The following is a 23,181-nucleotide window of genomic DNA, read 5'->3' as shown; positions in this document are numbered from 1 at the left end:
AGAGGCCCAGGAAAATGAGGACTCTGCCGCAAGTCCTGCAAGAGGCTGAGGAAGGGTCAAAGGTAAGACTTCTGACTCCAAGTCCAACACGTTCCCCCATCATCCCACCCCTCCCAGTCACTCCCAGCCAGCCCAGCTCTCCTGCCAGTCTAGGCTGGGGAAGCACAGCTACAGAAACGTCTGCACCCATGGTAAAGAGAGAACCTATGGGAAAGTGTGATGCGAAAGCAACCTTCATCTGTCACTAACATCCTTCCTCCTGCTGCCAGGCAGAGTGGCAGGTGGGGCTGCTGTTCTGAGATCCCCTTGGGAGAGCTGCAAACAGAGGCAGAGCCCTGGAGCTCCAGAGCCCTTGGCGGCACGCCGTCCCCATTGGAATGGCCAGGGGCACACTGTCCCCTCTCTTTGCATTCCCTACAGTTCTAGCCTTTGACACCTGGCATGAGAAATGTATATTGATGTTTCTTCCTTGTCAATTTGAGCTAAAGGCAGGGAGCAAGATGGTGATTTAGCAATTAGCTGGATCACATTTTGATTTGATAAAGGCCATTACCGGCAGTTGGCTAAATTTAACTCACACAGGATAGGAAGGGAAGGGGTGTCTGTTTGTGGATTACGGTGGGTGAGTGGATGAGAAAAGTCTGGGGTTCCATCCCCCCAACTCATTTCACAGCCCCAGAACCTTCAGATTGTAATTTTAATGAAACTTTCAGTACACAGATCACCATTCTTTCCCTCCCTCGTAGAGGTTCCTGACTCAGTCTTTGGTCAGGAGTGGTCCGGGAAATGTCTGCTTTCCGATGGGGTCTCTGGGTGGGAGATTTCCAGGAACTCAGGCCTGAACTGTTCCTAGCAAGGATTCACTCTCAGCACTGTTTTTGTCCCAGAATGTCAAAGCCGGTTATCCTTTCCAGACTTCTCCCCAGCAAGACAGAGAGGGAAGGAAAATGGCCAGAGGCTGTCCAGGCCGTCGTGCTCCTCCGCCCAGGAGATGTCGTCGGGCATGGGTCTCTGGAACCAGGGAACAAAAGAAGGCAAAGGCAGGGTCCGGCCTAGAACAAGGCTCAGAAAAAGAGCGGGGATGCCACCACCTCGGTGGGAGTGGGCCAGACGGGAGCCAAGAGGTCAGATTCGGAGGTCGGGTGGGCGGCGCCGCCGTGGATGCGCTGGTGTCGCGCCAGGTGGGTCTTGCGGCTGAAGCTCTTGGCGCACTGAGGGCAGGAGAAGGGGCGGGAACCCGTGTGGACGGCCTGGTGGCGGACCAGGTTGGTTTTGGAGCTGAAGCTGCGGGCGCACACGGCACAGGAGTGGGGCCGACTGCCTGTGTGCACCGCCTGGTGGCGGCCCAGGTGCGACTTGCGGCTGAAGCGGCGGCCGCACTGCGCGCAGGCGAAGGGCCTGGCGCCGCTGTGGGCCCTGGAGTGGGCCACCAGGTTGGGCCGCGAGCCGAAGCGGCGGCCGCACTGCGCGCAGGCGAAGGGCCGTTCGCCCGTGTGCACCCGCCGGTGCCGCGCCAGGTGCTGCCCGTGGGCGAAGCCGCGCCCGCAGTCCGGGCAGAGGAAGGACCGCTGGCTCGCGGGAGCGCCCGGGGGCGCCGGTGTGCTTCGGGACGCGCAGGCCAAGGGCTCGGTGGCAGCGGCGGGGTCCACGGTGGCGCCCAGTGTGCACTCGTCGCACCCGAAAGGGCGGCCCTCGTCACGGTGCAGACGCTGGTGCATGGCGAGGTTCTTCTTCCAGCCGAAGCTCAGGCCGCAGTCGGAGCAGGAGAAAGGCTTGGGCCCGGGAGGGGACGGAGTGGGGGACGGGGCAGGGGACGTGGGCGAGGCGGACGCGTCGGGGGAGGATGGGGCGCGGCCGGCCGCCTCGTGGACCCTCTGGTGCCGCACCAGGTGTTGCTTGTGCGTGAAGCTACGCGCGCACTGCGCGCACTGGTAGGGCCTCTCGCCCGTGTGGATGCGCTGGTGGCGGATCAGGTGCGTCTTCTTGCGAAAGCGCTTCTCGCACTCGGGGCAGGGGAAGGGCCGCTCGCCCGTGTGCGTCTTCTGGTGCGAGCCCAGGTGTATCTTCTGGCTGAAGCGCTTGCCGCACTCTGCGCACGGGAAGGGCCGCTCGCCCGTGTGCGTGCGCAGGTGGCGAGTCAGGTGGGCCTTCTTGCTGAAGCGCTTGCCGCACTCGGAGCACGGGAAGGGCCGCTCGCCGCGGTGGCTGCGCTGGTGCAGCAGCATGTGCGCGCGCTGCGTGAAGCTGCGGCCGCAGTCCGGGCAGGCGCAAGGGCCCTCGCCGCGGTGCAGCCTCTGGTGCAGCCGCAGGGTCAGCTGGTCGCGGAAGCGGCGCTCACACTCCCCGCAGCCATAGGGCTTCTCCGAGGTCGGAACCCACCCCGCCAGCGCGAGCCCGCCCAGTGCCCCTGGGGCCCCCGGCTCCAGCTTATAGGCGGCGGCCAGAGGCCCCAGGTCAGGTGCGGGAAGGGGGCTGGGGAGTAATGACAGATGCTGGGGCCATTCCACCTCCTCTCCTGCCTCGTGATCTTCCGCCTCCACCTTCACCTGCCGAATCATCCACTCCTCCCCTGAAAGGTCAAAACAAGGCGAGTCTGTTAAGCCCCACATTTCTTTATGCGCCGTGTATCTGCCAATACGACCACCACTTCCTGGAGCCCTGAAGTCTAGCTTCTGCTCTTTCCACTGGAAATTCCTGGGAATGACCAAACCCAAAGATCACTGAAAGTCTTCCTCCCGGGCTCTGCGGCGGGGACGCTTTCGCCCCGGTTTGCCGGCCTCCCTGCCTCTGGACTAGCCTCCCCTTACCCTCCCTCAAGGTTCAGTCCTCAGGTTCCTGTCCTGGCTCATATGTCCACGTGGCCCCCCAGATCTTTCTGTTCTGGAACCTCAACCTCTCATCCCCAGTTGAGCAACTCCCCTGCGTGTCCTGCGAACTGGTTACAGCTCAGCAGGCTTACCGCCAAACACCCCACCTTCCCAGATCTACCCCGCTGATGTCAACGGTAGGTCTACAGCCTCCTTCTCCCAGCGGGCTGGACTTGGAACCTTGACCTTCACCTTTGACGCCCCCCTTGCTCTCTAACTCCTCCCCAGTGGACACTGAGTACCTCTGCATTCCTTCCTGTGGTTTCTCAAAGTCTCCCCCTGCTCATACGCCCTTCGCTGCTGCTTCTAGGGCCAGGTGGGAAATCCCAGTTTAAGAAGAGGATTGAGTTTACAGGACTTGGAGGACCAATAGATGGTACCACCGCTGGAGAAGCAGGGAGGGCCCTCTGAGGGAGCAGGTTGGAGATGGGTTCCCCTGGAGCTTTGCCCACTCTCGGGCACTGCAATGGCCCGGCCAAGAGGAAGGAGCTCAGGACCCAGACCGGGAGTGTCCCCTTGGGTTCCCCTCTGCCACTCAGCAGCAGTGTGACCGTGGTTGAGTCACTCAATCTCTTTGAACTAAGTGTGTTAGCTCGCTTAGGCGTAAAGGTTGGACCAGTTCATGGTTCCTAAATCTGGTGCCACGTCATAATCTCCTGGGCAACTTTCACAAAATGCATCTATGGGAGCCGGGCCCGTGAATCTGTTCTCTTTCTTTCAAGCTCCCAAAGTGATTCTTGTTTGAGAACCTTTGTACCGGCTGATCGGAGGTCCTGTCTGGCTCTAAACGTCTGTAATAGCCTGAGCCTTGGTTACATTCCACGTGCACTATCACAATTAGATTTACTCCTAGTTTCCTTTATCCATCCATCAGTTCCAAACAGCTATTTATCGTACTGTGATGTCGCTTTCATTTTCACTGTGCCACTCTTCTACTGAAGAACAACCAATAGCTCCCTATTATTTAGAGGATAAAGTTAAGTTCTAGCTGCATCTGAGGCTCACGCCAACCTAGCCCAACTCTCTTAATACTCCCAGGCATAAACCCCTCACTTCAGACAAGCTGGTCTTCTGTAACCCCAGTCACATGTCAACTTCCCTAGTTCGAAGTCTCTTAGCCTAGAATGTTTTCCCATCCTCCACCCTCACCCTCATCCAAGCTGGAGTCTACACCTCTCTCAATATGCAGCACAAGTCAACAAAACCTTTGACAGATCCAACGCACGAGGATCTCATATAAACACTTAAGTGCTGACACTTTTACACTTCCTTGTGATGTGCCTTTATTGTTATTTGTTCTTTTCATTCTTTACTCTGGCTCATATTGGTATCAGATTTCAGTTTCTGGAGGGCAGGCATCTTGTGTTCTGTTTCTTTACGCGCCTAATGAAAATGAGGGTTGCCACCATGTACTGAGTGCCAACTGCAGATGAAGCACTGCATACGCTCTCTCACAAACCTGCACAAAAACCCCTGTGCAGAAGTGAGTCTTATTTCTCGTGGACAAGCTGAGGCTCCTCTAGCCTATCCAAGGTCGCTCAGGCAAAAACTGTGGAGCAAGGATTCAAACCAGGACCGTGTCACTCTAGAGCCCCCTCTTCCCGCTCTACCTAACACAGCCTGGACCTAGTGGGCACGAGATAAGCCCTCGTGGAGTAAGTGACATCACCCAGGCAGAAGGGGATAAAGCTGGTGGTAGTGGAAGGAAGTGACGGGTAGGACTGTGGAGAGGGAACGAACTGTCTGATCGCCTTGCGTATGGGGGAGATGCGCCAAATACAGCAGATTCGGAGCATCTGCGAGGCACCGAGATCAGTGGAGATTTGGGGGAAGGAGCGTGTCTGGGGAGAGACAGTGAAAAGGTTGATCAACGCCACATGTCTTCCTGGGAAGCATATTTCAAGTTGTCAACAGGAATGAACTTTGGGGGAGACAGGCTGGGAAGTTAAGGCTTCTGGAGGATGTTGAGGTGAGAGTGTGTTTCTCTTTGGTGGCCAGCCTCTCTGACTCCTGTTGTCTGTGGATGTAGAATTCCCTCTGCGTGCTGAAGCTCTACAGCAGAAAGGTGCCAGGGCGTGATTCATCTTGGGTTGGGAGGGCCTGGGGGGGCTGCCTCCTCAGATAGCAGCTCTGGAGCTGGCAGGCCCCTGCTCCCTCCGCCTGGCCCCCTGGTGGGACGGAGAGCTGGGGAGACTCACCTGGGCAGGAGCCCATGGGCTCAGCCTTCCGTGGTGCACATGCCCGGCCTCCTCTGCAGGGAGCTTCAGCTTGTTCAGTGGGGGCACCTTCCTCTGGTCTGGGGGCCTCGCGCCCTGGCAGAGAACAGGCTACCTCAAGGACGCCGCAGACATCAGAGATGGACAGAGCTCCCCACTGGCGCTAGGAAGCAGGGGCTTTTGACACCCCGGTCCCAGCCCCACCGGCAGGATTGCATCCCACATCATACCTGCAGGGGCTGAATTCCCAGCTGCCCCAGGGCAGCCTCAGGCTCCTTCAAGCAGGGCAGCTGCTAAGGCCGTGCAGGTTGCAAGAGCCACAGCTGTGAGGAGTTTCTGGAATATGTGTGTGTAAGATAGTGGAAGCAAGGAAGGGTCCCTGCCCTGAGGCTTACATGAGGCTCCTAGGAGGGGAGATGGGGGACCTCCCAGCCACCAGATGGACTCCAGTTCCAAGGCAAATCATTAGAGGAGATCGGGGTGTCAGAAAGCCAGGTCCACGCCTGCCTTAGGCATCTTCTCCCCGCATCTGCTTAGCTGCCTCCCTCACCTCTTTCCAATCTTACTTCCCCAATGAGGCCTACTTTCACCCCACTATTTAATCCTCCAGCCTGCCCCGCCCCTACCTGCAGTGGTCTCAGGCTCCCTCACCCTGCTTTACGCCCCCAAAGCACATAGCCTCTTCTAACACGGGTTATAAGTACACTTATTTCTACATTTGTTGTCTGTTGACCCTCTGCCCTCACTAGGATTAAGCTCCTGGAAGGTAGGGATCTTTGTCTCCTTGGTCACTGAGGTATCCTGAATATCTAGAATAGCATGGAGCACGTAGTAGGTGCTCAATAAACACCTGATAACAAAGGAAGGAAGACTCTGCCCTGAGCCACCTTCCCTGGTCCCCACTTACTTACCTGAGCATTTGCCCAGCGCTCTCTCTTCCCGGGGAGGGGACATCTGTTCCTGGGCATTCTGGGACTCTTCCCCAGGCTCACTTTGGGGGGCCATCTCCGGCTGTCCCACAGAGAGTCCTGTTACAGGCAAAAGGATGGGTCCAAGTAAAGCACAAAGTACAGAAGAGGCGATCAAAGATGGGGGGGTCTTCCCCTTCCCAGCCCACCCAATGGGTTTTCCCCATGTGCTCAGGAAGGAAGGGTCTCTAACTAGGACAAGGGACAGCCAGGCCCTGCAGTGTCTTGGCCAGGTATCGACCTCAGCCCCCTTGCACTGCGTCAAGGACAGGCGACAGAAGGAAGAGAGAATAGATTTAAATATCCTGCTGTTCTGTGAGTACTAGCACAACCTCCAACATGGACCAGGCATTCTTCCTGATGAAACCGAAAAGGATGCTGCCCTAAAGAAAGGCTCCTCGGGTCTCCGGGGTATCAGGGTGGCAACCTCCTGAGGATGCTCTGCTGTCTGAATTAGGGAAGCAGCAGGCGTAGTATGCTCTTGAATCCTCCTATTCCCCTGCCCCCCATCCAAGTTCCTTCAGTTCTGCTGGCTCACCCAGGGACCTGAGGGCCTCGAAGGTCTCTCTCATGGCAACCCAGGATAACTCCTCCTGGGGATCCGGCCACAGACCCTAAGGAGAAATACAGCCTTGTTCAGATTCTTCTCAGCTTCCACCTGGGTCCTGGCTCTGCCCAACCTCTCCCCGTCAGCTATCTCCAGGAGCTCCAAAGGTGATGTCCTCAGGTACAGGTGAGGGAAATGAGGGAACGTGGATTTCAGAAAGCAGAGACCTTTGAAGGTGGACCAAGGCGAAGGCCTTGAAGCCGTTTCTGCAAGCTAAGCTCAGGTCAGCTCTGGAAATCAGCCTGCCACCCTCACCTGCAGGTCTCTCAGAGCCAGCACCGGCCCTTCAGCGCTCCCCACCCCCCAGGGCCCTTGCCTGGGGGTGTCAGGAGTCAATCGATTCTCTGGGGAGAGGGTGGAGGGTGGGAGACCGGAGGGGAGAGCGGGGAACTTCGTCTCCTAGGCCCTCCAGCTGTCATTGCAGGAGCCGGTGAAATAGTAGCCGGCCTAGGGGCGGAGGTGAGTATCACTACTGGGCAACTGGTGGGGAGGCTCTCGGAGGAGGGTCCTCACCGGAGGCAGGAATAACTCTGGCTTCACCTCCCCCAAACCATCGCCCCTCCCCCACGGGGCTTTCCCAGGCTTGGACACCCGGCCCTCGAGCCGCCTTCGCGGCTCCTCCTCCAGCGGATCCCCTGCCCCTCCCCCAGCAGACTCCCCTCCCCCCCAGTCTCTGGCAGCCTTCCCTCCACCCTCCCCTCTCCCGCTCCCTCCGCCTTCCGCCCTCTCTCCCCACGGAAGCTGGCTGGCTGTCCAGCCCCGCCCCCTGCCCCGCCCCTCCGGCTCCTCCCCCTGCCCACAGCCTGCCTGCCAACCCCTCTCGGCCCCCTCGGGTCTGCCCTCCGTAGCCACCGCCCCCCTGACCCTCAGCTGGGGCAGCCTCCGCGGCAGAGCTCCCCTCCCCCCTCCCCAGGCTCAGGGCTGCCTTTCCCTCCCCTCCCGGTTCTCCCCCGGCTCCTTCCCCCTCCCCGGCCGCAAACCCTCTCCCTTCCTTTCCCCCTCCTCTTTTCCTTCCTCCCCAACACCGCCCTCCTCCTCCCGGCTCTCCCCTCCCCTCTCCCTCTCCTCCCCCACTCTGATTTCCTTTCCTCTCTTCCCCCCAGTTCCCTTCCCCCCCCCCCCCGCTCCCCAGCCCTCCTCCTCCTCTCCCCACACCACCCTCTCCCTCCCTCCATCCTTCCCTCCTGCAGCTCTCCTTCCCCTCCGAGGCCCCGTCTCCCTTCCCCCTCTGCCTCCCCAGCGGGCTCTCGCTTCCCTTCCTTCCTGGTCCCCACTCCCCAGAACTGCTGTTCCCCTCCCCCTTCCAGTCCGCCCCCCCGAGCTCCCGCCTAGTCGCCCGGCCCCCAGCAAGCCTCGGGTCTGAGGCTCAGCGCTCCCTCCGACTGCCCCGCCGGCCCTGCCCCTCCCCGCCCCTGCCTCCCAACCCACCTCCGCGTCCCTCCCCTCCCTCTCCGGGGCTCCGTTCCCCATTTCTGCTCCCCACTGACTTCTCACCCCTCCCAAGGTTTCCTGTCGCCCAGACCCCTCCCACCCCCTTCCCCGCCTCCATCTGTCCCCCGGAGCCCCTCCGCCTGGAGCTCACTACACGTCCCGACGCCCTCCCGGCTCCCGGGCTCACCTGTCAGCGCCCTTCTCGCGCCCCTCCCGAACGCCGGATCCCCGCGCCTCGACTCCCGCCCGTGCCCCTCGGCCCCCTCCCACACTCCCTGCCCCCTCTCCGGAGACGCCCCACTCCCTGCCCTCGGGGGCCTCCCACCCTTTCCCACCTGACTCCCACCCGGACCCCTCTCCCCAGCCCCCGCCCATCCCTCCGGATGCCGCCTCTCCGCTCTCCTCAAAGCCCTGACCCCCGAGCCGGCCCTCCTCCCCGGTCCCACCCCTCCCTTCTCCGGCCCTCGCCGCTCCTCTGCCCTCGCTCCCCTCCAGCCCCACCCCACCCCTGCTGCGCTCCGGGCGCCCGCACCCCCGGGGCTGTCACCTGCGCCGCACGGGCGGTGGCTGCGAGTGCGGGTGTGGCGGGGAAGCGGCGGAGCGCCCGCCCTGGGCGCCTCCACGGTCTCCCCGCTGCCGCCCGGACCCCGGCGCCCCGGCCTCCTGCCCCCGCGGGCTCGGCTCGCGATGGCGCCCGCCGCCTGCAGTCCGGGTGCGGACTGCCCGGAGACTGACAGACTGACAGCCCCGAAACTTCGCGGGGAGGGGAGAGGAAAAGACGCGGAGGGAGCGGGAGCGGGGAAGCGGCGCCCGGGAGGGGGAGGGGAGCGAGGAGGCGGGAGGGGGCAGCGGGGCAGCCAGTGGGGGAGGTCGGGGACAGGGTGCCCAGGAGTGGAGAGGGTGCCCAGCGGGTTAGGCGGGCAGGTGAGGGTCTGGAGGAACGACGGCCCGCAGTAGGTGATGGAAAGTGGGAGCTAAGGACGGGGGAGGGGAAGGGGTGGGGGGGAGAGGAGTGCGGGGGGAAGGGGTGGAGGAGGGAGAGGAGGCAAGGAGGAAGGGCACTCGGGCTGCGAGGGAGGGTGCCGGCAGGCGCGGAGGGAGGAGCCAGGGGAAAGGTGGAGCGCGGGGCGTCGGGGGGCGGTGTGGAGTTGGGGGGAAGAGGAGGGGGCCTGTTAAGGGGAAGGGAGCTAGTGTCTGCGCTGCTGTCTTTGAATCGCAAGTGTCCGGCGGAATGTGTCTGCGTCGCGCTCCCGCGGCGGGATCGAGTCCCCGACTGTCGGTCGGTGGGGTCGGTCTGGGAACCTGCGGCCCTGCCCCCGCTCTCCACCCTGATCCCACTCGGCTCCACCCAGACCCGTACCCCCCCCCGCCCCCCACCGATCTTAGACCCACCGCGGGAGCCGGGTCCCTTGGGGGCGGTGAGGAGAGCCCGAAGGAGACCAGTCTGGGCCCCAGTGCCTGCTAAGAACGTGACCTTCGAAGTAGAAATTGGGATGGGGGCTTTGAACCAGGTCACCTGGGAAAAGGCAGGGCTGGCGAGGAGGCGTCGGGGGTGAGGCCGGAGTTGGATGGGGTGAAGACTCCCCGGGGCGGCATCCAGGGGAGCCGCTGCGACGAGAGGGCAGAGTCCCCTGGGCGTGGTGGGGAGCGGATCCTCCCACCCGGCTGGAAACCTCTGCCAGTCGGGTGTGGAGGGGTGCCCTCAGCCCTCAGACATCCCTGCCCCTGGTTGTGACGTTTATCTTCAGCTTTGCCACTTGGGCACCCCAACCCCTGAAAGCTTCCCGTATCCCGTCCTCCTCCATCTAAAATGTAGGCTGGTTATTCCAGGCCTCCCTCTCTAATCTCTTTCTCCAATCTCCTCTGGGTTCTAGCTTCCTCCCTCCTGGCCTCTTTAGAGAGAAGGATGTGACTTGTATTTCTCCCCAATCCACGTGTGGCTTTTCCGGGAGGGGTGGGGATGACTCGGTGTGAAGAGCAGCCTCCCCTGGCTTCCACACCCCATCACCTGGAGGGGACACCAGGGCACAGAGAAGCACAGCATGCAGCAGGGGCACATCAGCATTTGTTGATGCTTAGGATGAGGGGGACAGGAACAGGTGATGCCTGGAAGAGCACAGGGTGCCTCGGAATCAGCTGTGGAGGGCTCTTCTACCTTCTGTATGGGCTGCTTCAGCCGCTCAGTGTCTGGCCTGGTCATCGGGCTGCAGGACGGCCCTGGGAGCAGAACACATCACTGTGTGCCAGCATGGGGCACAGGCACCTCGGTCTGTCCTTGCAAGACCTGCAGTGCGAGTGTGTGTTAGGTGCCAGAGGGAGAGTGTCCAGGTGTGCATGTGTGAGAGGCTGGGAACAGCTGGGTGTCCACGGCCTGACCCTGGACCTTTCCGAGGACCCCCTCCGAGAGCTCCCTGAGGGATTCACTGCGCCTTCTCCTGGCCCAGGACCAAGGGTCGGCCTGGAAGAATGCCTGGCAGGGCTCTGGTTCCCGGCAGCCCCCCGCAACCCTGCCCACCACAGGTGGGGTGACTGTGTGGGATGCCTGGAGGCACATCAGGTTTAGGGGTTGGAGGGTTACAGGATCTGAGGCTCAGACCACATTCCAGCCTGAGTGTCCTCGGAGCTGGTGACCGGTAACCAGGATGTAACCAGGATTCCCCTGGGGAGCGAGCTGCTGCCCAACCCTCTTCCAACCGGATGGTCTGCTCAGATTATCCCATCCGGTTGCCCTGCCCCAAGGGCTGGGGGAGCTGGCTGCAGGCCCCTCTGCACCCTGCCCCCCACACTTTCTAGCCCAGGCACTCCTCCCTGAGGCTGGCTCTCCTTCCCCTATCTGGGCTTCCTGGTTCTGGATCCCAGGGACCCTAGGAGAGCAGATGGACCCCGCCAGCCACAAATGATCACCCTCAGTAAGAAGTCAGACCGCACAGAGGGAAGGGCGCATGCCACCCCCCTGTCCGCAAACAGTCCAATCGCCCTGGAAACCCCATTCCTTCTGCTCACTGACCCTCGTTTCTGGAGTGCTTGGCAGGAGAAGCAGGAAAGGGACAGGGGAGAGGATCAGACACTCAGGATTTGAGGGCTGGAAGGCCGTGGCCCTGTGACTCTTAACACTATTGTGGGGTCACGGCCCCCCTTGAGAATCTAATAAAAGTTATGGAACTGTCATCAGAAAAACATGCACACACACAATTTCAAAGTATTCGTGGAGCCCCTGTCCCACCTGTGATTCCCCGGGAGGCCCCTGAGGTTTTTACTGGTAAGGAAATTGAGTCCCAGAAAGAGAGTGTGGCTTGCCCCTGTCCACGTTAATTGGTGGTAGGGCTTGAGAGTGTACTATCAGGGACACACGGACCCCCCATCACACACACACACACACACACACACACACACACACACACTCACTCACACACACAGGAAGGGGATTGTTTCCAGGGAGAGCTGGCCTCAGCTGGCCTCTGAGGGGATTGCGCCATGTGCAGGCAGGTCCAATCTGGTTCTGGGCAGCTGGGCATGGGGCTGAGATAACACCTCCCCAGTGCCACGGGCCTCACGTTCGCTGTCTCAGGCCGCCTTGGACACACTGACCCCAGGCTGCAGTAGCAGCAGTGTGGGGCTGGGGAGGCCAGCCCCAGCCTCTGCTCACCTGCCACGGCATTGGCTCCTCAAAGCCTCACAGCCCCCAAAGGTGACTTGGGGGTCGCCATGCTGCTCCCTGCCCTCCTCTGTGGGACGGCATGGGCACTGGCTAACGGGTAAGCAGCCCACCCTGGGGCTCCTCGGACTAAGATCCTTCTCCTCCTGCCGCAGGCCCAGGCCCCTCTGGGGCAGCCAGACTCCTTCCCGCACCCCCTTCTCTCAGCCTGCGTAACTTAGCCTCCCCCTCAGCTAACTAACTCTCCACGGGGAGTGGGGTCACAGGATAGGGCCTCCCGGACAGATGCGGACAGTGGCCGCAGCTGTCGCTCCCCATCTATGGGCAGGCGGTGGTGTGAGTGGACAGAGACCATCCTGGTGGAGGAGGAAGTAACCCCCCCGTCAGGAGGACCTGGTGCCCTGCACCAGCCTCCATCATTACCAGCGCCGGGGCTGGCGGCTGGACTTGACCTGGAGTGGCCGTGGGGGGCTCTGCCCCATCTACAAGTGAGTGACGTGGAGGCTGGGCTACCTGCCGAGCAGGAGAGAGCCGTGGGGTGACATCCTTAGAGTAGGGGAGGACTGAGCGGTGACCTGGAGAAGCGGGCATTTGGGAAGCAGGTCGTGGGTGGGCTCCAGAGGGGCGGAGGGTGGGGGTGGGGGATGAGTGGGCACTTCCGTGGGCAGCGCAGGGAGAGTCATGATGCCTGCTCCCCGTGCCCCCCCTTCAGTCCGCCTTCCCGAGATCATTCTCGCTTTGGAAATGGAGACCAAGAAGGGAAAATTACACGATAAAGCCTCTCAGAGAGTAGGTGACCAGACTGAATGTCCCAGGCCATTCCCAGGGATGGGGCTGAACACTAACATCTTCTCCCCTCCCCCTACCTGGTGGACCCAGACCCCCGGAAACCAGGCCTGCTGCATGGAACCTGACGGTGAGGGCTTGCTGCCCAGGCTCGGGGCGGGGGGATGGGGTGGGGGCACCCACTGCACCCTGGGTAAGCGCCTGAGATTAGCCCAGATCCAGGGTTGCCTGGAGGTGGCAGTCCGCCTTGGGGAGGGAAGTCCGGTCCAGGCTGACCGTCTGGCTCTGCCCATTCTCTCTTTCTACCCACCACAGCCCTTGCCGAAGCCAGCCTTGAGGGCCGCTGCTTTGCCACATGGCTGTGCCAGCCGAGGGCAGGCTCAGCTAACGCTTCTGTGGGAAGCCTGGAGGAGTGCTGAGCCTGGCCTTGGGGACACAGCTGGCGGGACGGCCACTCCCAGCCCTGCCACAGCTGCTCCAGCCACAAACTCCCCGGTGGGTCCACAGACCCCAGCCTGCGGGAAAGGCACAGCCCCGGCCGTCACTTGCTCCCCTGACAGGCAGTTAGAATTCTTTTATTTTTTAATTATTTATTTATTTATTTTTGGCTGCGTTGGGTCTTCGTTGCTGCACGTGGGCTTTCTTGTTTTTAGTTGCAGCGAGCGGGGGCTACTTTTCTTTGCGGTGCGCAGGCCTCTCATTAAGGCGGCTTCTCTTGTTGCAGAGCACGGGCTCTAGGCACGCGAGCTTCAGTAGTTGTGGCACACGGGCTCAGTAGTTGTGGCTCGCGGGCCCTAGAGCGCAGGCTCAGTAGTTATGGTGCACGGACTTAGTTGTTCCGCGGCATGTGGGATCTTCCCGGATCAGGACTCGAACCCGTGTCCCCTGCATTGGCAGGCGGATTCTTAACCACTGCGCTACGAGGCTGCAGCCCAGGATGTGTGCCATCAGTTGCTGGACGGTCCATGCAGGGAATGCCATGTCCAGGTACGGGTGGGGGTGCAGGTGGCATCAGGCACTGGAGGGGTGGGAAGGGGGAGTGCTGGGGAGCTGCCAAACGGGGCACCTGGTCCAGGCACCAAATTGCTTTGGGCCGTCGGTCAGGGCGCCCCCTCTGGGAGGCTCCTATATATTATCTCTAAGGTCCCTTGCAGTGTTCACCTGTTTGGTTATAAACCAGGGCGTTTTGGAAGCAAGAGGAGGGAGGCGCTGATGAGTACTGGAGAAGGCTGGTTGGCTGAGGGGCTGTCCCGGTTCGGCAGGTGCCCCCTGCTGAGTACCACAAGGCCTTCCTCTTTGCCTACCGTGCTGGGGCCCCAGCGGGCAGTGGGCGGGAGGAGCGGCTGGAGGCTGCGTGCCCCACCTTGGCCAGCTACGCCCAGGATCGTGCGGCGCGACGCATCCACGTGCGCTGGAGGAAGCCCGGCTTCTGCGGTAGGGCTCCCGCCTGTCCCTCTGTGCACAGCCTCTGGCCTACCCACCCTGTGGAACTGGGAACTGACCGAGGGCTGTCACGTGGCTCCTGTTTCCTGAGGGGTCCGCCACCCCCTGAGCGCCCCTCTCGGGGGGCTGCCAAGGCCTGCTGGCTCTCCAGCGGCAGCGGGATCTGACGGGGGGAGGGAAGCTCCTTGGGCCTCACAGCCACTCCTGTGCCCGCAGAGCGCCTGTGCCTAGGGGGCCGGCTGTGCTCGGCCTGCGCCTCGGCCTGCCCGCCCAGCTGCTCGGCAGTGGGCGAAGGGGGCGAGGGGTCCTGCGGGGAGGAGTGCGTGAGCGGCTGCGAGTGCCCGCCCGGCCTCTTCTGGGACCGCGCCCTCTGTGTGCCTGCCGCCCGCTAGCCCTGCTACCACCGACGCCGGCGCTACGACCCCGGTGACACCGTGCGCCAGCTGTGCAGCCCGCGGTGGGTCCACGGGCCTTGCTGGCCTTTTCGCTCGGGTTGGAGGCTCCCTGGTCCCCTCTGATCCCTCCCTTATGCTATCTCCTCAACCTGCCTCCCTTCTGGGGCCTCCCTCACAAGAGACCTGTGACCTCTCAAGGCATGAGTGACGGCCCTGCTTAAAAACCTAGCCGGTGACCTCCATCAGTTGACCTCTAGGGCTAACGGGGAGAAGGGGGTGCTGGGGGAGGGAGGGACCAGGGTTTTAGGGGGGTAGGAGGGCGTCTCCAGCTCGGTCCCTCCCCCTCCACCCCCTCCACTCCACCCCCCAGCCCCCCTCCACGCCCTCCACTCCACCCCCCACCCCCCTCCACTCCACCCCCACCCCCCTCCACTCCACCCCCACCCCCCGCCTCCGCCGTGGGGCCGATCCGGAGCGCGCTCTCCAGTCCCTCGCGCCCACAGCGTTGGCCAAGACAGCCGCTGGCTCTGCGCGCAGGCGCCGTGCCCCGCCGAGGGCGCGGTGGGCGGGGACGGGCATTACCTCATCTTCGATGGGCGGAGCTTCTCCTTCCGCGGCCGCGCGGGTCGCCGCTTCAGCCTGGTGCAGGTGTCCAGAGGACCAAGTCCGGGAGTGGGGTGTCGTGCCAGAGCGGGGGCCCTCGCAGGGGTGCTATGGGGGAGAAGGGACTGTAAGCAAACCACTAAATAAACAGAACACACAGTCGTCCAGGGAAAAGCTGAGAGAGAAACGACTCTGGAGGGAAGATGGCAGCCGCAGACCCACAAGCCTGCCCTTTGGGTTCTTGCCTCCTCCTTAGGTTCCTGTGAAAGTCCCGCCGTCATCGCCACCCCAGCCCAGGGGCCCAGAACAAAACCCAACCTCACGGTCCTTTCTCACACACGGGACAGCTGGACTTGTCACACGCTACTTCCTGTAAAACAACCCTAGGGGAAATGAGGGTCCTCCTTCCTCCCAGCCCTCCCCCAATAAAGTTAGGTGACTTCCCAGCTCCAGGCCCAGGCCACCTTCTTACACACATAGGCACAAACAGGAGCTCGCACATGACATGCTCACACGTGTGCACATAGATTTAGCGTGTGTGTGTGCACGGGCACACAGAGATGAGCGTACATACCCACAGGGAGGAGGGAGAGGAGACATGTTGCCCAAACATGCACACACACACCTCCACATGCGGGTGCACGCGAGCACGCACACGCACACGCACACACACGTCACATATGCCAGCCCTTGGTGAGGGTTAAGCCCCTTACCTCACAGAGTCTGGCTGGCTGGCAGGCGGTCAGCGTACGTGCTGCGTGGAAGCTGCCCCAGTGTGTGCCGTTGGTGACCAGTAGAACAGGAGCTGCTCTCAGGGTCTGCCCCACCGCCACCATGTTCCTCACCATCGGCCCCAGGACTTCGTAAAGAGGCCGCTACTGACTGTACTGGAGCGCGGGGACTGCAATGCTGGGAGCTGCCTCCACGCCATCTCAGTCTCCCTGGGGGACACCCACGTCCAGCTCAGGGACTCAGGTGGCCTCATCTCTCAGGGTACCTACCTACCAGGCCTTCTGCTCCCAGCAGCCCTCTGGAGTGTGGCTCAGGCCCCAGGGGCCTCCTGTCATCTCTCCTCTCCCTGTGGACTTGGGCTCTGTCCAGCACCCTCCATCCACACTGCCCTGTGGTTCCTGAGCCCAACTCTCCCGCGACTCCCTCAGCCCAAATCACTGCCTCAACTTCCCCCTCACTCTGCCATCTCTGAAGCAGACATAAAGTCCTGTGGAAATTTCCCAAGGCATCTTCTGCCCCATCCTAAGGGGAAAATACAATTCATAATGTTCTGAGGGATCTGAAAGGCCTCTTGGGGTGACCGAGGCAGGCAGGCCCCTCCCAGCTCTGGACAGCCAGGGCCCAGTCCCAGCCCCTCCTGCACACTGACTCCAAGGGCAAAGGCAAAGTGGGTGCGAAGGGTCACGTGGGGGTTGTAGGTGGGATGCGTGACCTCCCAGGGGTCACTCCAGTTCCCCTTGCTCAGGGTGGGCAGCCCACCATGACACAGGCCCTCCCCGCTCCTGCCCCAGGTCCTTCCCCTTCTCACAGCCCCATCCTGCAATGTGCCCTCCCCCCACCGTCATCAGCCCAGCCCAGCCCTGCGGGGGTGGCCCCCTCACAGACCCCCTATTGCAGGAGCAGTACTGGTGGACGGGCAGGATGTGGTCTTGCCCTGGAGCGGCTCTGGGGGCCTCAGCGTCTCCCGGCGCCTCTTACACTTTCCTGCTGCTGCGCTGGCCTGGGGCCCGTGTCCTCTGGGGAGCGTCTGACCCTGCAGCCTACATCACCCTGGACGCCCGCCATGCCCTCCAGATGTGCCAGAGGGCGGGTGAGTGGCTGGGCGAAGCCACAGAGGGCCTGGAACCAGCAGGATGACTTCCTGACTCCTGCTGGCAACGTGGAGACCAGCATTGCCGCCTTTGCTAGCAAGTTCCAAGTGGCAGGCGAGGGAAGGTGCCCCTCGGAGGACAGCGCCCCGCTTTCCCGCTGCAGCACCCACACTCAGCGTCACATTTTCGTGGAGGCAGCCTGTGCCATCTTGCATGGCCCAGTCTTCCAGGTAGCCAGCTTGGGGGCACTCCTCCTGTTTGCACCTGGAAAATGGGGTCAATACTTGCCCTGCCCTCCTCCTGGGCTACCGGGAGGGCCCTGGTGCCGTGCCAGGACAGCTGAGCACTGGGAGGTGGCAGTGGGGACCAGAGAAGACAGGGGAATCCGTGCGGGAGGAGCCGACCCCCTTCCTCATCTCCCTCCAAGGAGTGCCACGGGCTGGTGGACAGGGCACGGTTCCACCTGCGCTGCTTGGCACCTGTGTGTGGCTGCACCCACGGCGGGGACTGCCTGTGCCCCGTGCTCGCTGCCTATGCTCGGCACTGTGCCCAGGAGGGTGCCCTGCTTTCCTGGAGAGACCAGACCCTCTGCCGTGAGTCTGCTCAGCCGGCCAGCCCCATCCCCAGGCTCTTTCTTCCAGCACCTTCTAGGAATGGCTCAGTGGGATCCAATGGCTTTGCAGCAGGGGAGGGTCCCCAGAAGGACCTCTGACCTCGGCAGTTTGCTGGGTTTGCCTTCATTCAGAGACGTAGGGACTGTCGGGTCCGGAGGGGTGGGCAGAGCAGCAGTGGCAATGCCCCTGACCTGCATGCATCTCTGTGCCCAGCTGTCCTGTGTCCCGGTGGCCAGGAGTACCAGGAGTGTGCCCCAGTATGCGGTCGGAACTGTGGGGAGACTGAAGGCTGTGGGGAGGTGGGCAGCTGTGTGGCCGGTTGTAATTGCCCCCCTGGGGCTGCTTTGGGACCCTGAGGGCCAGTGTGTGTCCCCCGGCTCATGCCCCTGCCAGCTTGGGGCCCATCGCTATGCCCCTGGCAGTGCTACCATGAAGGACTGCAACCACTGGTAAGAGCACACACCCGTGGCGGGAGGCAAAAAGCTTGGGGGTGAAGAGGTGGAGCTTAGAGAAAAGGGGCCGGGGATGTAGCTCTGTGGGTTCCGGGCCGATGGCATGCACGTCAGAATGACAAAATGCTGATAACTTGCCCTCAGTTGTGGAGCACTTCAGGGCTTGTAAAGCGCTTTCACATATATTACCTTATTTAATCTTACTTTATTCTTACAATAACCTAGTAAGGTAGGAAGAGGAAGAATTGTTCCCATTTTGCAGATGAGGAAACTGAGGCTTGGATAAGCTAAATAGCCTGCAGAGTCACATAGCTTGTTAATGATGAAGGACTAGAACCCAGATCTCTGAATTCCAGGTGAGTGTGGTCCAGAGGCTCTTCAATGGGTTAGGAAGTAAAGGCAAGTTACAGACCTACAGGGGCTGTGCCGGATTCAGGCTTTGGTGGGTGAGAGTGAGACTTCAGCGAAATCCTTTTCCTACCTGTGCTGGGAGTAGGGTTGTTCAATATCTCTGCCCCTCCCCAGAGCCCAGAGAATGGCCTCTATTCGAGTTGGGGCAGGAAAGGGTGACAGTGTCTATCCCAGGTATGGCCAGGTGCTGGAAACACTTCCTGTGCTTGTGACAACTGGGGTCGGGGGTGAGACGCTCAGGTCTCCAGTGTCAGAGCTGGATTTTCCCTCAACGTTAGGGGCTCCAGACCCCTGGGATCCTGAGGCTCTCCCAGGGCAGGTCAGGGGCCTGGAAGTGAGTCTGGGTTTGGGCCTGGCCCTTACCTGCCTCCCCACCTCTGGCAGCATCTGCCAGGAGAGGGGCCTGTGGAATTGCACTGCTCAACGCTGCGCCCCACCATGGGCATTCTGCCCCCGTGGGCTCGTCTACGTCCCTGGTGCCTCCCTCCTCACCTGTGACAGCCCCAGTGCCAATGGCTCCTGCCCCCCAGGCAGCATGGGGGGCTGTGTCTGTCCCCCGGGAGCCGTGCTGCTGGTAAGTCCTGGAGGGGGCTACCCGAACCAGAGCCCAGCCCTGACCCCTGCCTGTGTGTAACTGGTGTGGGGGGGGATCAGGCAGTCCGCCAAGAAGCCCTTTGTCCCCGGCCTCTGCTCAGGATGAGGGCTGCGTACCTCCCGAGCTCTGTCCCTGCCGTCACGGTGGGCAGTGGTACCTGCCCAACGCTGCAATCCAGGAGGACTATAACATTTGGTATGCCCAGCCCATGACCTGTAACCCTGTGACCTAGTGACCCCTGGCTAGGGGCTGGGATGATGGTGGGTGCGATATCCAGACTGGCCTGGACAACCGGAGTCCTCAGCATCTCTCCAAACTGAGGGTCTGTCTGGAGTTGCTTGGAATCTGGACCGGCTGCCTCCACCGGATACAGTTCCAGGTCCCTGTCTTCGTGAATCTGTCTCCCCTCTCCCCGTTGCCCACAGGGTGTGCCAGGGTCGGCAGTGGCGCTGCACGGGCCAGCGGTGTGATGGACGGTGCCAGGCACCAGGTACCCCCCACTATGTGACATTCGATGGGCTGGCCCTCACCTTCCCCGGGGCCTGCGAGTATCTGCTGGTGCGGGGCCAGCGGCCGTTTCACAGTCTCTGCCCAGGACCTGTCCTGCGGGGCCAGCGGCATCACCTGCACCAAGGCGCTGACCGTGCGCCTGCAGAGCACCGTTGTGCACATGCTGAGAGGTGGCTGCGACATTGAAGGGTGACGTTGCCAGGGAGGGGCACCCCAGGTGGCATCACAGCTGCATGGGTAGCTGAGGTCTGGGGTTCCCTGTGTCTCCCCACTGCTAACCATCGGTGCAGTGGGGCTGGTGCCTCTTCTCTTGGCTGGGAATCATAATTCCGGAAGGCTCCATGAAATTAAAGCCCAGAGAGGTCTAATGACTAGCCCCAGGTCACACAGCTAGAGAAGCAAAGGAAAGGTTGGAGGGGAGGCTAGGAGGGCCTCGTGGGGATCTTGGAGCCCCTTTATTCCAAGGCTGAGCCTGAATGTCTCTCTCCCTCCACAGGCCAGGCAGTGACAGTGAATGGGGTGAGTGTAACGCCCCCCAAGGTCTACACGGGCTCCGGGCTGAGCCTGCGCCGTGCTGGCCTCTTCCTGCAGCTCGCCACCTGCCTGAGCTTCACCCTGCTCTGGGATGGAGGCAGCCCCCGCCCCCAGCCATCTGACCCCCACCCCGAAGCTCCCCACAAACTGTTCCTTCTTCTCATGTGTGGTCAGAGTCTCCAAATTATGTTTTCATAATTATATTTTTCTTCATTATGAAAGCAATACCTCCTCACCAAAGAAACAGTTTAAAAATACCAAGTTTTAGAGAGAAGAAATAAAAATACATTTCCTAACAGCCCACCACCCAAACCCAAGCAGTTGGCGATTTAGAAATAACCGTTACTGAGAAATCAAAGGAGATCAAAATAACCCCCACTGTGGGAAAAAGTCACCTGCACTGAGGCCTCTGGGGCTGGTGGGTGTCACAGGCCGTCCTGGAGTCTGGAATCCTGCCCTTTGGAGAATTTCCCTACCGCCCCCCCCAACCTGGGTTTAGTTCGGAAGGTAAGCTCTCACTTCTTGCCCTTAGCCCCCCAAAGGTAGGTCTCTTCTATCCCCACCAATCATCACCCCCGAAAGAGGGAGCCAGCGTCCCCTGGTGGGTGGTGGTACTTACCTGGGAAGGTCAAGCAGGCCCACATAATAGGCACCTAGGTCTTCTCCCAGCCCCCTGCCCTAAAGAAGGCCTCCGGGATCCTGTCTCCACAATCCTTCCCCCTGCTGCCCTCTCCGTCCGGGCACCCGGGTCCTGGTGCAGCTGTCCCCCGAGTTCCGCGGCCGGGTGGCTGGGCTGTGTGGAGACTTTGATGGAGATGCCAGTAATGACCTTCGGAGCCGCCAGGGAGTCCTGCCTGGAGACCACGGCTGAACTGGTTGCCCACTCCTGGTGCCTCAATCCTCTCTGCCCAGAGCCAGGGGACCTGCGGCACCCCTGCGCCGTGAGGATGGGCAGGAAAGGGGGAAGCGAGGAAGGGCAGCTGCGGAAACCCGGGGTGGGGGGGTTCGAGAGGCTGGGTGCTGCGGAGGAGTCTGGCTGGTCCACCGTGGTGTGCCCGGCTGGGCCCGCGCCTGCTGCGGGGTGATGCGGCAGCCGCTCTTTGCCCGGTGCGGTGCGGAGGTGCCCCAGAGCAGCACTTCGAGTGGTGTGTGCGTGACACCCGCAGGTGAGAGGAGCAGGCCTGGGGAAGGGCTGGGCCCGAGCGCTCCCTCCCTCAGATGTGATTCAGGGGGCGACTGTGAGTGTCTCTGCTTGGCCATCGCCACCTACGCAGACGAGTGTTCCCGGCATGGCACGGGATCCACGTGCGCTGGCGCAGCCAGGAGCTGTGCCGTGAGTGCCCCACCCTGGGTCCCGGATGCCCAATCCCACCACACGTTCAGCTCCTGCTAGGATACTTCTAGCCTGAGAGCCAGCCGTTCATTCATTCAAGGGCGAATACGTGTGGAGCACTCACTGTGCGCCAGCCACTTCCCTAGATGAACCAAACACGATGAAATTGCGGCTCTGTGGAGCGCGCACGTGGCACATAGCCTCGGCAGGGGCTCGGCAAGGGTCTGCACCACGCACCCCCGTGCCCTCCTGAGTGTCGCCTCGGGCTGGCTCGCCTGCCGCTGTTGCACCCTGGTGCCCTTGCACCTCAGGGACCCAAGCCTCTCTCCTCTCCACCCAGCTCTGCAGTGTGAAGGGGGCCAGGGGTATGAGGCCTGTGGCCCCATGCGTCCCCCCCCAACCTGCCATGACTACGGTCCTGAGCCTGGGTGGCACTGCCAGGCCGTTGCCCGTGTGGAGGGCTGCTTCTGTCCTGAGGGGACTCTCCTGCACTGTGTGTAGGGTCAGAGTGGGCAGAGGGGAGGGGCCCACAAGGCCATGGTGACAGGGCTGGCACAGAGGGCTGCCGCGCCCCTTTTGCCAGAGCCCTGCCCTCTGTGATCTCAGGAGGAGTCTGCCTCGAGCCGGCTTCCTGCCCCTGCGAGTGGCGAGGCAGCTTCTTCCCCCCGGGCACCGTACTGCAGAAAGACTGTGGCAACTGGTGAGTGGCGGGCCTGGGGGAAGCCCTGTGCCCTGGGCTGGCTGAGCCCAGGACACTGTCCTCAGCACGTGCCAGCAAAGTCAGTGGCTTTCTGGGGATGACGGTAGCCGCGGGGAGGAGCCGGTGCCTGGCTGTGCGGAGGGAGAGGCCCCATGCCAGGAGGGCGGGCACTGTGTGCCCCACGGATGGCTTTGTGACTACCAGGATGACTGTGGCGATGGCTCAGACGAGGTGGGTGAGTGTCCCGGGTGGCAGTGGCCGAGTGGTGGGTTAGTCCTTGAAAGTGTAACGGAAGCATGTGTCCTAGGGCGGCTTCCTAAGCTGCCGCTCCTGTTACCAGCAGCTGCGACCTGTGGGCAGGGCTGTTCTGGTTTCTGGGTTTGGGGGCTTCTCTGGGACCCTTCGTCGGCATCCTCAGCCTGCCTGCCCTCCCCACACCAGGCTGTGACACCCCAGGCCGTGGGGAGGGGCAGACGTCTTGCAGCTCCGGCCACTGCCTGCCCCTGGCCCTGATCTGCGATGGGCAGGACGACTGTGGAGACGGGACGGATGAGCAGGGCTGCCCGTGCCCCCAGGACTCACTGGCCTGCGCTGACGGGCGCTGCCTGCCCCCCGCCCTGCTCTGCGATGGGCACCCTGACTGTCCGGACGCTGCTGACGAGGAGTCCTGTTGGGGTTAGCGGTCCCTACCCCGGACTCCAGTCCACCAGCCGTCCCCTTCCGAGAGACCCATCTTGTGGGTCCCCACCTGTCTGCCTCCCCTCCTTCACCAATCCAGCTTCCAGCTGAGAAATGGGCACCTGTGGGTGTGTGAGTGAGGGCACCCCAAACAGTGAGGAGAAGGGGCAGCACCCTGGGACCAGCGCCTTTCTCTGGCTACAGGGCAAGTGAACTGCACCCCTGGGGAGGTGTCCTGCATCGATGGTGCCTGCGTGGGGACCATCCACCTGTGTGATGGAATCTGGGACTGCCCAGATGGAGCCGACGAGGGGCCAGGGCTCTGCCCGCTCCTCTCTCTGCCCACTCCCCCGGCTGGTACCTTGCCTGGCCCCTCCGCTGTCTCCAGGGAGACTGCACCTACTCCCCAATTCAGCGTCAGCCCCGGTGAGTCTCCTGGAGGGAAGGGGGTGAGAAAATGGGGTCTGGAGGCCTGGAAGGGAGGGGACAGCACCTCAGAGGGAGGCCTTGGGGCAGATGCTGGGGGTGGGAAGGAGCAGGGCCCAGACTCAGCCTCCTGG

At 62.0% G+C, this 23,181-nt stretch overlaps 2 protein-coding genes across 8 annotated transcripts in view; one reads left to right on the top strand and one right to left on the bottom strand.

Annotated features, from left to right (window-relative positions):
* Window positions 1-679: 679 nt before the first annotated feature.
* Window positions 680-9,083, bottom strand: ZNF467 (zinc finger protein 467). 7 transcript variants are annotated; one of them, XM_027101569.1, is made up of 6 exons: window positions 8,637-9,083; window positions 6,914-7,105; window positions 6,590-6,665; window positions 5,995-6,111; window positions 5,066-5,179; window positions 680-2,569 (listed from the first exon to the last, which is right to left on the bottom strand). In XM_027101569.1, the coding sequence occupies exons 3-6, from the start codon at window positions 6,621-6,623 to the stop codon at window positions 1,065-1,067; spliced, it is 1,770 nt and encodes a 589-aa protein (XP_026957370.1). In that variant the 5' UTR covers window positions 6,624-6,665; window positions 6,914-7,105; window positions 8,637-9,083; the 3' UTR covers window positions 680-1,064. The 7 variants fall into 7 exon arrangements, with proteins under 7 accessions (XP_026957370.1, XP_026957372.1, XP_026957366.1 ...); XM_027101571.1 differs by lacking the exon at window positions 6,914-7,105 and adding an exon at window positions 5,314-5,419; XM_027101565.1 differs by lacking the exon at window positions 6,914-7,105.
* A 69-nt stretch (window positions 9,084-9,152) lies between these two features.
* Window positions 9,153-23,181, top strand: part of SSPO (SCO-spondin) — a 30,101-nt gene continuing 16,072 nt past the window's right edge. Inside the window, 33 exon segments of the mRNA XM_027102750.1 lie at window positions 9,153-11,844; window positions 12,073-12,121; window positions 12,123-12,232; window positions 12,624-12,690; window positions 12,693-12,723; window positions 12,846-13,085; window positions 13,462-13,517; window positions 13,793-13,964; window positions 14,190-14,430; window positions 14,872-15,016; window positions 15,829-15,946; window positions 16,601-16,671; window positions 16,673-16,779; window positions 16,820-17,024; window positions 17,222-17,387; window positions 17,622-17,737; window positions 17,739-17,857; window positions 18,656-18,845; window positions 18,967-19,061; window positions 19,292-19,429; window positions 19,431-19,546; window positions 19,873-20,005; window positions 20,649-20,763; window positions 20,765-20,857; window positions 20,956-21,031; window positions 21,034-21,076; window positions 21,129-21,210; window positions 21,213-21,243; window positions 21,584-21,736; window positions 21,850-21,943; window positions 22,009-22,178; window positions 22,385-22,618; window positions 22,826-23,047. Coding sequence (XP_026958551.1) covers window positions 11,795-11,844; window positions 12,073-12,121; window positions 12,123-12,232; window positions 12,624-12,690; window positions 12,693-12,723; window positions 12,846-13,085; window positions 13,462-13,517; window positions 13,793-13,964; window positions 14,190-14,430; window positions 14,872-15,016; window positions 15,829-15,946; window positions 16,601-16,671; window positions 16,673-16,779; window positions 16,820-17,024; window positions 17,222-17,387; window positions 17,622-17,737; window positions 17,739-17,857; window positions 18,656-18,845; window positions 18,967-19,061; window positions 19,292-19,429; window positions 19,431-19,546; window positions 19,873-20,005; window positions 20,649-20,763; window positions 20,765-20,857; window positions 20,956-21,031; window positions 21,034-21,076; window positions 21,129-21,210; window positions 21,213-21,243; window positions 21,584-21,736; window positions 21,850-21,943; window positions 22,009-22,178; window positions 22,385-22,618; window positions 22,826-23,047 — 4,048 coding nt within the window. The 5' untranslated portion in view covers window positions 9,153-11,794.

This window comes from Aethalodelphis obliquidens, unplaced genomic scaffold (genome assembly GCF_003676395.1).
Source record: "Aethalodelphis obliquidens isolate GAN/ISIS:26980383/991018 unplaced genomic scaffold, ASM367639v1 scaffold5, whole genome shotgun sequence".
NCBI classification, from domain to species: Eukaryota; Metazoa; Chordata; class Mammalia; order Artiodactyla; family Delphinidae; genus Aethalodelphis; species Aethalodelphis obliquidens.
Note: the sequence above shows the minus strand (reverse complement) of the source record. Positions and strands in the feature narration are given on the sequence as shown.

Bases quoted from the DNA above. Each gene is read 5' to 3' on its own strand.
- ZNF467 (XM_027101569.1), bottom strand. From the start codon at position 6,623: ATGAGAGAGACCTTCGAGGCCCTCAGGTCCCTGG. The intron at 6,112-6,589 runs GTGAGCCAGCAG...TGCCTGTAACAG, and splicing joins CGAGGCCCTCAGGTCCCTGG to GACTCTCTGTGGGACAGCCG. The intron at 5,180-5,994 runs GTAAGTAAGTGG...GTTCTCTGCCAG, and splicing joins AGCGCTGGGCAAATGCTCAG to GGCGCGAGGCCCCCAGACCA.